General features: G+C 43.0%; 1 protein-coding gene across 6 annotated transcripts in view; it reads right to left on the reverse strand.

The window, feature by feature from the left end:
- Positions 1 to 17537, reverse strand: part of Cdk5rap2 (CDK5 regulatory subunit associated protein 2) — a 161178-nt gene that overhangs the window by 125482 nt on the left and 18159 nt on the right. For 5 of the 6 annotated variants that reach the window (XM_050135230.1, XM_050135234.1, XM_050135235.1 and 2 more), the window contains 5 exons: positions 16252 to 16414; positions 15199 to 15252; positions 14242 to 14361; positions 10839 to 10931; positions 4036 to 4254 (listed from right to left, as the gene is read on the reverse strand). In XM_050135230.1, coding sequence (XP_049991187.1) covers positions 4036 to 4254; positions 10839 to 10931; positions 14242 to 14361; positions 15199 to 15252; positions 16252 to 16414 — 649 coding nt within the window. The remainder of the gene's footprint in view (positions 1 to 4035; positions 4255 to 10838; positions 10932 to 14241; positions 14362 to 15198; positions 15253 to 16251; positions 16415 to 17537) is intronic. The other variant, XM_050135239.1, reaches the window with a different exon arrangement.

Below are 17537 nucleotides of genomic sequence, written 5' to 3' on the forward strand. Positions count from 1 at the left end.
TGAGGACTACTGAGTCCTCAAGAACAATGGCAATGGGTTTTTGAACCTACTGGTTTCTTGGGAGCCTAGGCAGTTTCGTGGATGCTCACCTTACTAGACCTGGATGGAGGTGGGTGGTCCTTGGACTTCCCACAGGGCAGGGAACCCTGATTGCTCTTTAGGCTGATGTGGGAGGGGGATTTGATTGGGGGAAGGGGAGGGAGAGGGGAGGCGGCGGTGGGGAAGAGACAGAAATCTTTAATAAATAAATAAATTAAAAAAAATAGAGATACTCTCAAAAAAAAAGAGCCTAATGCCTTTATACCTAAGAGCCTATATACCTAAACTCATTTAATTGTATAACTTTCTATAAACTACCACGTGTTTGAAAAACACAAAAGAACAAATTACTTTTTTAAGTTCAGATAACCAGAACGCTGCAGCCTGATTTCCTTGAGAACACATTATTCTGATCAATAGAAAGTAGAGAATATAAAAACCTTCCTTTCTGTCAAATGTGTCATGTTCCTAGTTTGTCAGCATATAACATAGTATCTTAGGCAAAGTTTTGAAATTAGAGACCAGATCCATGTCACCTAAATTATGAGGCTCAGATAATCTATAAATGAGCATCACATTCTCTTGGCCCAAACATGTGTTTTGGTCACATATGATGAGGTCAGCTGCTGTAAAAGCTGCAGGTACCATATACAGCAAGGGATGATGCCTGCTTGTTGTCATCACTCCTGATAACAGTTTCCATTATAAAAGATAATTTGAAGACTGAACTAAATGCAGACAGAGAAATAGGCCTGGACTTAAGAACATTTTTCTTTCCAATACCCTTTTCCTGCCTATGGAGCAAAGGAAAACTTGAGCATGTGCAGGAGAGATCTAACTGGATTTGAGTGTCCTCATGGTAAGGCTTGACTGTACAAGACCAGCCTAGAATAACATATAGGGCACTAAAATCTGCAAAAATTAAGTGCCAAAACTCAGTCATCTACTCAACAAAGGGGTTCTCAAAATAAGAACAACCATATGACCCAGCTATACTCCTCTCAAGTACACCCCTAAAGGATTCAAAATCAACATACCACAAAGATCCCTGCATATCCATGTTTATGTATCATTCACAACCCCCAAGAAATAGAATTAGCCTGAATGACCATAAAATAAATTGATAAAGAAAACCTGGCATATATTCTGTGGGTGTTTGAGACATGCCCCACGTATTTTATCTCTTGGTCCCCAGCTAGAGGCACTATTTGGTGGTACTTTTGGGGGAAGTTACAGAACCTTTAAGAGGCGAAGCCTTGCTAGAGGAACATCATGGGTCCTGAGGTTGTATAGCCTTGGTCTACTTCCTTTTCTCTATCACTGCTTCTTGTGTATGGATGGGGAATGTGATCAGCCAGCTTCCTGCTCCCGCCACCACAGTTTCCTTAACTGTTGTCATGCCTTTCCTGTAACAATGGACTCTTATCCCTTTGGGACCCTAAGTCAAAATAAGCCCCTTCTACTCTAAGTTGATTTTCATCTTGGTATTTTATCACAGCAACAGAAAAGTAACTAAAACATAAACACAATGGAATTCTATACAGTTTTAAAGAGAAATGAAACTGTGATATTTTCAAGGAAAGAAATGGAATTAGACAAAGTAAGCCAGACTCAAAAATGCAAATACAATAAGGTCAGGGATGAGGCTCCATTGGTAGAATGCTTGCCTATTCTCCTGCCACATAAACCAGACAACTCATTTTCCTCAAGAACCTTCTACAATTTGCAAGCCACTTCCTTCCTCTGTGTTCCTGTAATGGTGTGTTTCTACCTCTCCTCAGGAAGCATGTCCATGCCTAGTAATGAGGGCTTAGACAAGGTATTCAATGATACTGAAACTGGAGTCAATTTCTCTTCTTTTTGAGGGCAGAAATAGAAGTCACTGAGAGGCCTAGGTTTTGTTTCTGTCAATACAAAGCAAAGCCAGCAGCAGCTGTCAAGTGGGAGGCATTCTGAATAATTAAAGAACCTACTTAACAGCAACAAGCTGATAAGATATGCATGGTTATGTTTCCACCTGTGTTTTTATCCTAGCACCATGAAGCAAAATAACTACCTCAGCATGTTCCCCCATGATCGAGTGTAAAACACCCTTCAGACAGAGACACAGTTAGACTCCTAGACTATAACCAAGAGTTACGAAGAGATGGCAATGGGGTGAAATACGTTAGCAAAAATAACAAAACTGCCCAGACCAGCATGCCAGAGACATGTACGCAATAATGCATAAAAGCAGTCACAATGAGATGCCAGGAAGCTGTGTTTCCCAAGCCAGTTCAATTAAGGTGAGGACTTGGGAAAACAGCTCTTGTCTTGGTCTTCCCAGAGTCTTACAACACTATATTCTCTGGACACCTGCTTCCCACAAAAACATGTGAGACCGCCAATGATGGCATACATGTACATACACATATCCACACACCTACCAACAGAAACAGTACATGACCCAAGCTGGGAACCTCACAACCTGACTGTTCCGCAGGACTGAAGGGAAGACAGCACAGCAGTACATTATGTGTCCTCCCTTGTCTGGAATTAACAGAAAAGCAAGGACTTCAGAAATCATGCTTAGTATTCCCAACAGCATCCAAAATATAGGAAACATAACTTCTATCTGAATACAACAAACTGGCCTACTGCAATATCTCTGGTGGCAGCACACAATGGGACACCTTCTGGACTCAAGACAACCTGGCAGAGAAAACATTTGTACTGTGTCATCTAACACCCACACTTCTCACAGTTTCTCCTAGGTGTTTTGTGAGAAAACGTCTGCATGCTCAGAGATGTTCACTGTGGCATTAGTCACACAGTCAAAATGCCCAAACCTAGGAGAAAACTGAGTTCTCATGTGAAGGCTATCAGTGAGAATAATTCGCCATGGCCATTCTGTGTCCTACACAACCTGGAGGGTGCCGAGACAATGTGAGTGACCCAAAATCACAGGGCAGTGACCAACCTGTGACTGGATGGAGAGGTCAGGTACACTGAGGTTGAGAGTAGTGTTGACAAGAGGAAGGAGTGGGAGAAATGTAGCTGATGGCTTCTTCTCTAACACTCCATGACTGCTCTCTGAACGTTTGTTATATAGTCACTATAACATGCAAAGATGTGCATTTCCCTCCTCAGTGTTGACACGAGCATGGCAATGTGCTAACAGCCAGGGGACCTGTGGGCTCTCCCCCAAGCCTATAACAGCCAGGGGACCTGTGGGCTCTCCCCCAAGCCTTAGCTACCTATAACTGCCCATGCCATACTCTGGAAAGGTGAATCAGAACACAGAATCCATGACCATTCGGGCTCAGACTCAGTCCTGCCTGATGCACCAAGGCTATGTGTGTATACACAACTTTCAGGAGGGATTCACTTAAACCATGCTTAGTACTTAAGTTTAGATAGAATTGAAATTTAACAGTGTAGCAAATTTAGGAAGAATTTTTAGATGCTAATACTCAGTGCTGAATAGAGCATAGTTTTAAAACAGGTCTAAGCCAGTATAATTTGTCTGGAGAAGAGTTTGATGTCTATCAAGTAGTCTTTAAATGTTGGTAGGTTTTGACTCAGGAATTAAACCTATGTCATTGGCTAAATACTCACACACAGGGGTAGGAATGTTTGCTGAAGCACAGGTTACAAAGTGAAAATACCCAATGCTTTGAAATAAGTGTCCGGTTAAAACAACTGAAGAGCAACCAAATGATTAAATACACAGACACAAAAAATATCTCTCTGAAAAACATTCACACCCAGCACGAGTGAGTAATGGATGAAAAAGCAGGACACAAACTATTGTCAACCTGATGGCAATAGTGAGAGAGAAGGGTGAATAAGAGTGTCAAGCTGGGTCATTGTCACTAAGGAGATAAGAGAAACCCTTAGAGCTTACAGATTTTCTTAAGTTTTCTGTTCAGCACTCCCCTTCCTATGAGCAGAAACCATCACAGGACCCAGTCTTGATGCAACCCCCATCATGTCAGGAGGGTGGGAGGCACTCACAAGGATGGTGTGGGCCCGTTTGCTCCCCTCTTGGTGGGCTTCCTCCAGGTCCCTCTCTAGTCTCAGTTTCTCCTTCTTCAGGTCACTCAACTCCTGGGTGATCACTTTAACATTTCCAAGCAGTCGCTGGTTCTCAGCGCTCTTTGTGAGGTTTTCTGAGTGCAGCTCGGTCAACAGGGCTTCCTTTTCTGCCAGGGCAGCCTCATAATCCTCAGACCCCTAGGAGAGAGAGGGCAAAGGGAGCTGGTTTTCACATGTCATAAACAAACCTATAAGACCTCCTGGTTTTACAACAAAAAACCTAACAGCATCCAGTATCCAAAGCCCACGGAATACAGGACAAAGCTTAGGTTGTGAATTTGTTAGGAAACGAGGAAAGCCTGTGGTGGTGGTGGCGGTGGTGGTGGCGGTGGTGGTGGTGGTGGTGGTGGTGGTGGTGGTGGTGGCGGCGGCGGTGGTGGTGGTGGTGGTGGTGGTGGAGGAAAAGAAACACAAACTGTTAACAAAACTGACTTCAATGCAGTCGGAATAAGTTGGCTTTTCTGTTTCTCTGTATTTTTTAATGCTTTAAGGTAACTAAACATGTTTCTTTCATAGTGATTTAAAAAAAAGATTTAATTAAGTAAATTTTAAGGGGTAGAAAAGGGGTTTGGAGTGCAGTTCAGTGGTAAAGCACTTGCCTAGTATATGTGAAGCCCTGGGTTTAAGCCCCAATATCACAATCAGCCAATAAATAACAAATAGAAAATATGAGAAGCAGTGGTGGGTCCTAGCACCAGCAATGGCCTCCTTTGCTAGTATGGCTTGCACCCAGACTTATCTGCTCAAAAGGCGTCATTGGTCAGCACCGCAGGCAAAGTCCACTTTGAAAGACTCTAATGTCATCAGAGCTCAAGGGCTAAATGTAACAAGACTGTCTTTATTTCATTAACATACAATTCACCTGAGAAAATATTTACATAAAATACAAAAATGAACAAAGTGTTCTAAACCACTAACAATAAAAAGAATGAATCGAAAAGTTCTACGTTACAAAGTAAGATTGTTTAAATGGGATTATCTGGTGCTATCCAGCTTGTTTTGAAATGACACTCATCCTTAATTAACACTTTAAGAATCAGCTAAGCAGCCGAGTGGTGGTGGTGCACACCTTTAATCCCAGCATTCTGGAGGCAGATCTCTGTGAGTCTGAGGCCAGCCTGGTCTACAAGAGCTGGTTCCAGGACAGCTAGGGCTGTTACACAGAGAGACCCTGTCTTGAAAAATGAAAACAAAACAAACAAAATAAAAACCAGTTAAGCACCTAGAAGCCTGAAATATATGAGGGAATGGAAATTAACCATGCGTCTCTGCATAGTATAAGTGAGCCTATATGTATCCCAGTGATTCCTTCCTCAGATCTACTCTGTGAAGAATCAAAAGAGGAGAGCCTATATTCAGTTACTCCTTACAGAATTACAAAAGTAATTGATAACAAGCAACCTAATGGGGCTGGAGAGATGGCTCAGTGGTTAAGAGCATTGCCTATTCTTCCAAAGGTCCTGAGTTCAATTCCCAGCAACCACATGGTGGCTCACAACCATCTGTAATGGGGTCTGGTGCCCTCTTCTGGCCTGCAGGCAGACACACAGACAGAATACTGTATACATAATAAATAAATAAATATTAAAAAAAGCAAGCAACCTAATGAGCAGCAGTCCAAAACTGCCAAAACTATATAGCATACATCAAAACAGATGGATACACCCATGTCAGTGTGAAGTGAAAACAGCAGCCAACGTATAAGTCACTTAAAAATAAGTCTACGCATAGAAGGAAATCTAGGTACTTGGTGACGTGGCTTGAGTCATGCTCAGATTATACATTTTACATTCTTTCTAGTTTCCTAAAAACTTGGTTTTGTGAAGTCTATGTAATATTTTCAATAGGAAAAAAATCACCATGTAACTAACTCTAGCTGGACTGGAACAAGTTATGCTGAACAGATGGACCTCGAATTCAAAAAGATCCACCTGCATCTGCCTCCCAAATGCTGTACACAGGTCAAAAGTAAACTTATTTAATAAGTCTGTCCTTCCAATTAGACCAAGAGAGGCTCAAAAACAATGATACTTGTGTTGTCAGTCACAACTCAGACTGAAGTTAAGGCCCCAGACTCAGGAAATCTATTTCTGCCTGACACTAATCACCTCTTAGCTATTCAGGTGGTCAACACACTTGCTCAGCAAGTAGACTACAGCCACAGTTAACCTAGGGTCTTAGGAGCTGTGCCCCTACCAGGCTCCCTAAAGCCCAGGCATCTGACCCCATGTTCTAACTGAAATTCAGGACATAGGAACCTGAAATGAGAATGAACACCATCTGTTCCACAATAACTTTTTGGAATCTTCTGGTTTAGTTTCCTTTGAAATTAAATATAAAGAAGCAGAAGACTGGGATATGAGAGCAAATTGGTATTAATGTGGATGGTGGTGCTTAAATAAACTCAAGAAGCAAAGGCCAACAATGTCTGCAAAATGCTCATCGTCAACAAGGAGTTAAACCATGACCACGAGTAAATGAAGCTCAGGGCTGCTAAGTGACTAGTCTATCACCACACTGCCCATAATTAAATCTGGAATTCAAATGATTCCCAGCCTGTGTTCTTCTCTGGCACAGCACCATATGCCCTCACCAGTGAAGACTCTAATTAACACCAATAAAGTGGCAAGAATAAAAACAAGAAGACTAAATTTGAAGAGGAAGCTAGAGAAGGGCATCAGTTAGTGGACTATTAAACAGTTATTGTTCACAGTTACCAAGTGGTGGAAGTTCTGCAGGATTATTGCATGAACAATGACGGCAAAATCTCCTTAAATATCCAACCTCAAAGAACTCAAATGCACACATTCGACTCATTTCATAGAAATGCTTTCCATGCTAAATTTTCCTTAAACGAACCCCTGAAAAACTTCCCTAGCAGGCTTTTACCTTTTCCTGAATGAAGCCCAAATGGCAAATATTTGGCCCAATTACATGTGGCTAAAGGTCAAATGTAAAACTAGGCAAATTATTTTGCTCAGTATAAAAGAATTTAAACGCCCTGGACCAGTTTTAGCTATATGGCTTAGGAGATATTACCTTGGAAGACTGAATAAGGGGATGCAGGAACATATTATGTGAGTTGACAATTATTTCAATATGAAAATTAAAAAATCCGAGGAAATCCACACTATGCTGCCATGGCAAGAATGTTAAAGAAAAGATTATAGAAGAAATATTTAATGGCCCAGTACAAATCTGTAATCCCAGATACTCAAGAGGTCAAGGCAGGAGGATCACTTGAGCCCAGGAGTTTGGGACAAGCCTGGGCGTGGTGGTTTGAATGACGATGACCCCCAAAGGCTCACTGGTAGTAGCATTAATAGGAGGCATGGCCCTGTTGGAATAAGTGTGGCCTTGTTGAAGAAAGTGTGTCATGGGGGCGGGTTTGAGGTCTCACATGCTCAAGTCAGGACCAGTATAGCTTTATCTCTTCCTGCTGCCTATCAGTCCAGATGTAGAGCTCTCAGCTCCTCTAGCACCATGTCTGCCTGCATGCCACCACGCTACTGCCATGATAATAACAGATGAAACCTCTGACCTATAGGCCAACACCAATTAAATATTGTCCTTTATAAAAGCTATTGTGGTCATGGTGTCTCTTCACAGCAATGCTTACCATTACTAAGACACTGAGTAACATATGGGAATCCCAATCTCTTTTTTAAAAAAAAAATATAGAGAAAGAAGCTGGGGAGATGTTTCTGTTAGTAAAGTGTTTGCTCTTCAGGCACGAGAACCAGAATTCAATCCCAGCACCCACATAAAAACTAGAAGCAGTTTTGCACAGCTGTAAGCCCAGAACTAGAAAGGTAGAGACAAAGGATCCCTGGGGCTTACTGGCCAACCTAGTTAAATATATGACCTCCATTTCAACAAGAGACCCTGCTTCAAATAATAAGATGGAGAGATACAGAGGATGTTGACCTCTGGCCTCCATGTATAACCACATACATATATGCACACACACACACATAATTTTGTTTAACTTTTTAAAGTTTTTGTGTGTGTATGTGCATATATGCATGTATGTGAAGGTATCAACAGTGAACATACTTATAGTTGAGTTTGCTGATAACTGTTGTGGAATAATTTTTGTACAGTGAAAATATATCACTCTGATTGGTTTAATAAAAAGGTGAAAGGCCAATAGCTAGGCAGGATTTCCAGGCAGAGAGGATTCTGGGAAGAAGGCAGAGACACCAGGGATGCAGAGGAAGCAGGATGGGCACTTCAGAGATGAGGTAATAAAGCCACAAGGCAGAAAGTAAATTAACAGAAATGGGTTAATTTAAGTTATAAGAGCTGGTTAGGAAAAAGTCTAAGCTATCGGCCAAGCTTTTACAATTAACGAATGGTAAGTCTCCTTGTCAATATTGGGGAGTTGAAGGTCCCGATGAAAAAGTTCAAATACAGGTAATTTCTATTTCTTTCTTTCTACTACTTTAAGTATACCTTCAATAAGTGTTTCTACTTTTACAACTGGAGGAGAATGCCATTTCCTATCCATAAATAACTTTGAATGGCTATGAGGAGAACCAGCCAGCCCACACTGTAACCTGCACACAGTCACACCTGTAATCTGAAGTTGAGTCTGTGCATCTGTACCTTGGCAGCCACTCTAAGAATTTAAATATCACAAGAATTTAAATATCACCTGCTGCTGCTTCATTGTCAAGTTTGATGTCAAATCAACCCTATGACCTTTGTCTTTTTTCTTTTTAAGAGGCATTTTATTTTTAATTATGTATATTATATATGTCTGGAGGGGTCATTTATCCACAGAGACCAGAAGAGGGTTTCAAATCTCCTTGGAGCTAGAATTACAGGTACTTATAAGCTGTCTTTTCTGGGTGTAGAAAACCAAACTCATGCCTTCTAGAAGAACTGCAGGTGTTCTTAGCTTCTGAGTTATCTCTCCAGCACCCATAATGGCTTTTAAACTGAGGCTGCAATTAGTTGAAATCACAACACACCTCAATATGTATTTTTACATGAAAGATACACACTTAAAAGTCAGTGCAACACTGAAGCTACATATACCTCAGATGAAGCACTGGTACAAACATGCAGTGCTTACTCACGGCTAATCAGACCAGGATAAAGGACATGCTTTGCAAACAGGCTGCCACTCTAGTCCTGTCCTCTCAAACGCTCGGAAGGTCAAAAGCATACCAATTTGGGTGAAGCATCAAGAGATGTCTTTAGACTTGCCAACCTGATACACAACATACAGAGCTTCAGCAATACCTGATCTCTGTGTACTACAGACAAGGATCCAGCCCGTGCTGCTATTGAGAGACCTCACTCTGCATGCACTGCATTTTGACCAGAAGCAAGGGTCAGTAAATTACTAAATGCATGCAGTATGCCTGAGTAACAGTCAAGTTTACAAGGTTGCTTTTTTTTCCCTTTAAGCCCCAATATAACAAGGAAAAGTAAACTAGAGCTCAGAAGGACTGGACTTTGGCTATCAACTCCTACCATTTTTTTTTTTAAGCAACTGAAAATATTGATGGTTTTCCAAAGAATTTGGTCTTTAAAACTTGTTATTTTCTAAGAAGGGGAGAATGGTATAAAATGTAAGCTCAGCTCAATTTCATCATCTGCTGTCAAAACAGTAGAAACAGCAAGTCTGAGATCCCAAAAGCAGAGCTCTGCCTATGCTGCATGCATCCATGATTTAAACCAAATTACTGCAATTATTCTTTCTGTGAGCCAAAGCTCTGCAACAGATAAGGCAGGATGTATGAATCTTGGAAATCAAATAGCCCTAAATCAGATAGAACATCTACCCGACCACCAGAAGCACCCCGGTGCATGGTCGAGAGGATGGACTTAGCCCAATGAAGAAACCTCACTGATTCCATATCAGTAATAGGCTTACATACATTGTATAGGCAAACTAGAAACATGGGAGAAAAATACTGAAATAATTAAAAACATGAAACTAAAATTTGGAAAAAAGAGGGACTATCATGAAGATGGGTGGGAGCCAATCTTGATGCACAACAAAGAGATCAAAGGCAAGGCATCAAAGTATGGACCACAAGTTCAGAAAGCAGCAAGAAGAAAGAGGCAGCCAGAGAGGAGGAGCAAATAACTCCAGGCTGTGGAGTGCCAGGAGCCCTGGGGTCAAATTCTGGCCCTGCCATGCACCAGTGTGGTGACACCGAGAAGGTCACATTTCTAAACCTGAAGATCAATCAAACAAGGATATAACAGTGTTTACTTCAAATGTTACACAGATAAAGGGGTTAATCTTCACACAACATTGTAGCAGGGTTGGGCACAAAGTATGTGTTCAAAGGGCTGTTATTAGTTCTAACTGCTGAATTTAAACCCTGACTCTACCACCTGTTAGCTGTGTGACACTGAGTAGGTTGTATACCCTTAACAAGCCTCAAAAACCTCACAAATACAAGGATACAATAATTATTTCCTCAAGAACTTTAAAAATAAAATGAGATATGTTATCTATAAGTAAAGTCAGCACTCCCAAATACCAGAGTGGCTACCACCACCACCACCACACTGAGAGGCCAGAAAAGCTCCCAAAATCAGTGGAAGACCAACCTTTAATTAGATTCAACTAATTCTATCACTAAAGACCACTGATGGCTCCCCTATTAAACTCTCCTAGTTTCCCTTTAGTTGCAAAGTCCAGGCCTCTCTTAGAATGAGGAGCTGAGAGAATGGCTTACACTAATGAAAACTCTTACCTGGAATTTTGTGGCCTGTGTTATCAAGGGAGCCTCCCCAGGTTTGGTGAGAGCAGCAGTGAGCTCTTTGATTTCGGAGTTAAGTTCTTCAACCTAGAAAACAAAAAATGTCCGCCACATACATAGCTGGGCAACCCACATGCTCCCCTGACCTTAACAGAGACACAAGCTCTGAGGGACATTTCTGGTTTTGACATTTTATAATTGGGCGGCTTACCCTCTGTTCTTCTTTTTTTTTTTAAACATGCTGATCCCAGTTCCCCCTCCCTCCCATCCTGATCCACCCTCCTTCCCCTTCCCCCACCCCCATCTGTTCAAGGGGAGTCAAACAAATTCTGTCACATCACCATGTCATTGAGGAAGGACCAAGGCCCTCCCCTTGTGTCTAGGCTGAGTAAGGTTTCTCAGATCATTCATTGGGAATTGCTCCTGGTCCCACTGCCAGTGGCCCCACAAACTGCCCAAGCCACACACTGCCACCTGCTCGGGGGGGGGGGGGCTAGATGAGTCAAACTGAAAGAAATCAAAAGAGATGACGAAGGCTTATTGCCCTCTGAGACTCAATCCTTCACCTGTTGCCATGGTCTACATAAAGTCAGAGTATGTCCCCCAAGTGTTGATGAATCAGAAATCTGATCCACCATGTGGCAATGTTAGGAGGTGGGCCTTCAGGAAGTGAATAATAGTGAGAGGTCCTTGGGTACTTGGAACATGCTCCTGAAAGGTTCTAGAGGAGCCCAATCTCAAGCTTCATCTGATAACATGACCTCCCCTCTTGCCTGCCTTTCTGTTATCTGCCACTAGACCTTCATCAAAGGTTGAACACATCAGACAGTGTGATCTTGAACTATGAGCATCAGAAAAAAATGAGTGAAATGAACCTCTTTATAAAGCTACCTTGCCTCTGATATTTCCTCTAGTAAAGAAAAACAGACTAACACATGATGAACACCACTCATCACTATGGTGTTATTAGAGCTAATGAGGTACTGTACATTGGGGCTAAAATAACAAGCATTACTACTATCACTGCCTACTCATATGGCTTATCCAATAATTGTGTGGTTTCTCCCAAAATTTCTCAGCTTCTCTACTCTGGGATGTGCCATGAACTCTGGAACTGCTCTACAACACACACTGAAGGTGTCTACTCCAGCTGGGACCCCGTGCATCACAGGAATCATAGCTCCTAAGGTCAAAGGCCAAATTGCAACTGCAGCTGACGCTGCACTCCCTCAGCTTCTCAGCACCAGTTTTCTGCTTCTGTAACCATTCATGCTGTCCCCTCTGAGTATGCCTGTCCCATCCCTGACCTCAGAATATTCCTTATAGTCTCATCCTTGGCTTGTTTGCTTGCTTGCTTGTTTGCTTCCTTCCTTCCTTCCTAGTCTATGCTTTCCCAAGATATATTGGTCAACTCTCAGAGTTTTAATTCATGAATAAATACAAGTGATTCCTAAGTCAATTGCACTGGGCCAAGCTATCCCCTCTGTCCCCATGCTTCAGGCTTGTACTGCTCTCTGCCTCCAAACCAGGATGATGTCTACATCCCTGGAGGCCAATGCTCCTGTCAATGACATGCTCTACTCTCTATGCTCTGAACCACGGCAGTGTCACCACACCCGGGTCACTTCAGCTAGATATCTACAGTCACCTTGACTGCTCCTTCTCTTAACCTTTAAATCCAACCACCAGATTTTCCAAAATTATTTCTATTTTTCAATTATTCCTAATCTTATTTCTTGAATACAGTCCTCTTCCTCCATCTTACTTGCTGTGACCTGTGTTCTAATAAAGATTTTCTTGGTTCTTGCCTGAGCGACTCACATTTAATTCCATTCTCTGTCTCATGAAATCATTCTTCAAATACAACCAGATGCTTCTCCAAGGTAAAAATGTGATCACCCTTTCTGCTACTGAGCCATGTACCCCCCCCCAAACAGTTGATATGATTAGCCCCACCACTCCTGGGACCTTTGCAACACATCCAGCATCTACAGTCTCATTTAAATGGTGCACTTCGTTCCCTGGGAACCCCAGACCATTTCTGGTGTCACACACCACAGACTTTGCCATTGTTCTCTCCAAACTGGCCTCCCATCTGCATCTCTTCCTTGGCCTTCTCACAATTTAGGACTCAGCTCAGCAACTTCTCCTCTACGCAGCACACCCTCCCTACATCCACCCTAATCAGGACCAGGTATACTCCCCTCTGCCTCCCCACCACCTTCACTTCCCTCAGTTCCAACACCCATCACTCTCACTTGCCAATCACATAGGAGAAGAGCTGGGTCTCTTTGGTGAGTGAGGACCTTAGTTAATCATGGAGATCCAAAGAGTTCATTGACGACCAAGTGACAAGAAAAGAGCCTTCAGCCACCACCTTGGATCCCAAAGGCAACAAAGCTTTTTGCTTCCCAGCCACAGTCTTGTTTCCCAAATCACTTCATGTCCAATTTCAGTTGTCTTTCAGAAGAGTCAGTCTGTAATCTCCTTCAGGGCAGTCACTAACTAGCCACGTGCCTGGGTAAGTCTTAAGTGAGCCTCTTGAAATACAGCTGAAGTTTAAACCCTTGGTTGTTGATTTTCATTAAATTCACTAGCTGTTCCTTAAGCAACTTCTGTCCTAGTCAGCAACTGCAACCCCACAGCTACCAATAGTGTTTAAGCCCCAGTGGCCTTAGCCAGGCAGGAATTCTGTCCCCTCAGGCACCAGCACTGTCCCAGCTGCTAAGGGGAACTTTATCGAGGTCTCTGTCCCTCTGTAGAACCAGGATTCAAAGGCTGAGGTGAAATTCTGCTTGCTCAGAGAGGCTGAGTAGCAGGTAACTAACCTCTTCTAGCTTGCGGCTCCCACAAAACAAGATATCCGCCTGCTCAACCCCTACCTAATGACCCTAGCTTCACATGGTTCCTCCTTACCACTTCCTGTCAGCTAGTTGCTGACTCAGTCTCCGGACCCCAGGTTAATTTTATATAATCACACAAATATGACATCTTTGCATCATTAAACAAATACTCCACAGTATCAACAAATGTACCACATCTTAAAATAATATTCCACAATATTTGGTGTCGACAGAAGAAATGCTAAACAGCTCACCATTGATTTCTTCACTGATTACATGTTGAAATTATTATGTTCATATACTATTAAAATCAACTTACATCTTTGCACCTTTGTCAATGTGGCTTACTAAAAACTTTATAAAATATGTCTTATTCATATTTAGTAACTGACAGCAAAGACTACAATCTGCCACAACCCCAACTAACTGAAAAATTCATTTCCTTTACTGTCCTAGCACTGACAAACTTTCTATCTAAAGCTAAAACTTCAGGAGAAGACAGGCAAGCCACAGAAACTAAAAAAGAAAAATCCCACTTCACTCCTCAGACATACCTCTTTTTCCTTTGATTTTAATGCCATGGTTAGGCCCTGAATGGCTTTATCCCTCTTTAAGCTATTTTTCTTCTCTGTAGCAATTTCTCTTTCCTTCTCTCTCAGGTCCTCCTGAAGTGCCTAAATTAGATTAAAAAAAGATTCACGAAGTTGATGTGTTCAAACCAAAATGCACTGTAAATATATCTTTAAAAGCACACTCAAATGCAGTTATTCTATCTTATTCCTGTCAAGCTGTGATTAATGTTTCCTAGTCGAGCTGAACGCTGTGGCATCAGCTCCCAGTTACTGTGTTACCGCTCACGGCAACAGGGCCGGGTGAAGGGAAGGGGATCTGATCGTTTGAGAAGCTGACAGCTATTCCTATGGGAAGAACTCCAGTGCCTTCTAAAATCTGAATATAGTCACATCAGAGTCTTCGAGACTGCACCAGGTTATTTGGAGGAAATAACAGATCATTAATTTCATTCCTTAATGCTACAAAAGCTGGCAGAGAGTTTGGTTTGATGGAGACTGAGCCCTGCATTTATAGTCTGAGTTCACATCTTAAGAAAATCACTCCTGCCTCCCTCCTGGGCTGCTGTGAGGATCAGATGAGATAATAGATGTGAAAGTACTTTCTAAGCTGGCAGGCACTGTACAAATTGCAGCTGTTGTGACTAAGGGCCCTTGGAACCCAGCTGTTGAATCAAACAGGCAGATTCCTCCCTCCGGCTATGGGATCATGAGCAAGTGACTTCACCTTTCTGAACCTCAGCTACTACATCTACAACATGGGAATGAAAGTCATGGCGAGGACAGAGGAACTACCTCTACTGTGCTGGATGCATCACAGGCGCTCAGTGGCATCTGATCAATGGCAGCTCTTGTCACAAAGAATTATCTGTTGCACTCAGAATAAATGAGAAGCAAGAGGAGAAAAAGTCTTCAGAACAGTCTTAAAATGAATCAACATACCTGGATCTTCTCTTCCCAGTGACTTCGCTCCTTCTGCCATTCCCTCTGTGCAGCCTAGGAAGAGGTATTCATGAGTGCGCAGAAAGAGGCGGTCTGCCGAAGGCTTCCCCACAGCCATCTGAGTGAGCAGCTCACAACTCACTCCCCTACTGCTACACACCTCATTAACACAAGTGTGCCCTCCTAGACGTGGTTTGAGGGAGGAAGAGTGTGAAGCAGCTGCCCACAGTTTGACTGTGAGTCTCAGAGTAAACAGGTGCTTCGGGAGAAAAGGTGAAGGGCCCACTAGAAAACAGCCTGCGAATTGAAGTGGCAACCCCATTCCAAATGAAAACTAACTGATGAGGCTAAGAATCTGCTCCTGTCACAAGGACAAGGACCCTGCTTCATAGAGAAATCACGACCTTTCTGGAGCTTCCAGAACATACCCTGATGAGGACAGACCGTGCAGCCGACTTCCTCCACCCAAGGGGAATGGAAGGTCAACATAGCTTCCCCTGGAAACCACAGGAGCAAGAGGAATCCAGGAGATTTGGGCCCAAGGTCTGACAGCCCACTTCTTAGAACCTGGAGAGATGACTGGTCTAAGGCTAGTCCTAACTCAGTCAGGAGATCACAGTCTCTACTTGGCCAAAGGGCTGGGAGGCCTGAGCAGGGCAGGATACTGAACATCTCATATGCTGCCAGGCCCAGAACCAGTCCCCTTCCCACACAGACTCTGATGTTTCACACCAAATATGGACGACAAGCCAGCCTCTAATAACAAAGGAAAACAGGACATGAACAATGCACCACAGGTTTACACTAAGAAAGCCCTAAGGATAAAAAGAAGCCCCAAGGTGACAGCAAATTAACACATGGGAAAACACAGAGGCAGAAGTTAAAGACACATGAACAAAGGCAGCCCCTAACAAAGGGGGATCCTGCAGATTCCTCAGCTGACAGAGAACTTGCATGTGGAAGTTACTGTGCAAACCGTGCAGACTGAAGAGTGCCCCACTTCCCATGAACAGTCTGATATGCTCCCCCTCCTGCTGTGCCCTGTCGCCTCACCTCAGCGTCTCTCTCCTTTGCTTCCCTCAGAGTGGCAGAAAGTCCTCGGAGTTCTCCAGATGACACATTCTCGTCAGGAGATGCCATCTGAGATTTCTCCTCTTGAAGGCACTGAATTAAAGCTTCTTTGCTCTTCAAAGACAGCTTCAACTCCTCAATCAGTCTAAAAGAGAACAAAATTTAAATATTAATTCTGAGCTGCTCTCTTAGCTCAGTGGAGCAGGAGGAGGTAGGAAGCCGGGCCAGACATCTTCAAAGTAGATGTGTCCGATGAATACGCACAAACAGAAATGCATTCACTCACAGGTCACAGAGCTTGGGCCAGAATTTATGGGATGTTAATGAGTCCACGTGTCTCTAGCCTCATCCAGGAATTTAGCTCTGAGCTGAACCTGGGCTGGTCAAGTCATGCACTTTCTCAGACCTTCAGCATCCCTCACCAGCAGAAGCAGACCACTGAGTAAGAAATCCCCTCTCTGAAAGAAATCTGTCCCTGAAGTCTAAGCAAACAACCAATCAAGAGCTGTTTGGGTGGGTGTGGATTTAAAAAGCGGGGATATCTCTCCACAGCTAGCAGACAATGCTTTAAAACACCCGTCTCAAGCGAACAGTCAGACTTCAGGATAAGGCATCCAGTCACCTGGCTCTTAGGTCATAACAACCCAGTTTCATCCTGATCCTGATCAGTACTCAGCAGCTCACAGACAGCTCACTCCAAAGCTTTTCATGTCCCTCAATGCCTCTGCATATGTTAACAATACCTTCTGCCCAAACCCCTTTCTATCCTTCCTGATGAAACCAGAGTTCCTTAACTACACCTTCCATCTCTGAGTCCAAGAGAAACGCTGCCACCTACAACCATAACGCCCTCTAGAAGATGTGAACATTTCCCTCTTTGGAACCAAACTCAGTGTGCTTGATTAGCTGCTCTGTGACCAAGCTAAGTCATTCTACTTTTCTGAGCCTGTGTTGGACAACTTGAAAAAAGTAAATTTCTGACATACAACTGAAATCAACAAATGACAGCTGGCATGCTACTTGTGCATGTGGTATGTGTGTGTGTGTGTGTGTGTGTGTGTGTGTAGAGGTCAGAGTTCAATGTCCAAATATTTCCACAGTTGTGGTTCCACCTTATTTTGGCTTTGCTGGGCGGACTAGCAAGCCAGCTCCAGGATCCATTTGTCTCAGCCTTGCAATGCCGGGATGCATATCGTCACATCCAGCTTTTCATCAGTGCTGGAAATCAGAACTCAGGTCCTTGTGCTCAAATGACAAGCATTTTGTCC

The sequence above is a fragment of the Alexandromys fortis genome, unplaced genomic scaffold (genome assembly GCF_014885135.2).
Source record: "Alexandromys fortis isolate MF-2015 unplaced genomic scaffold, M_Fortis_MF-2015_v1.1 scaffold_29, whole genome shotgun sequence".
Classification (NCBI taxonomy): domain Eukaryota; kingdom Metazoa; phylum Chordata; class Mammalia; order Rodentia; family Cricetidae; genus Alexandromys; species Alexandromys fortis.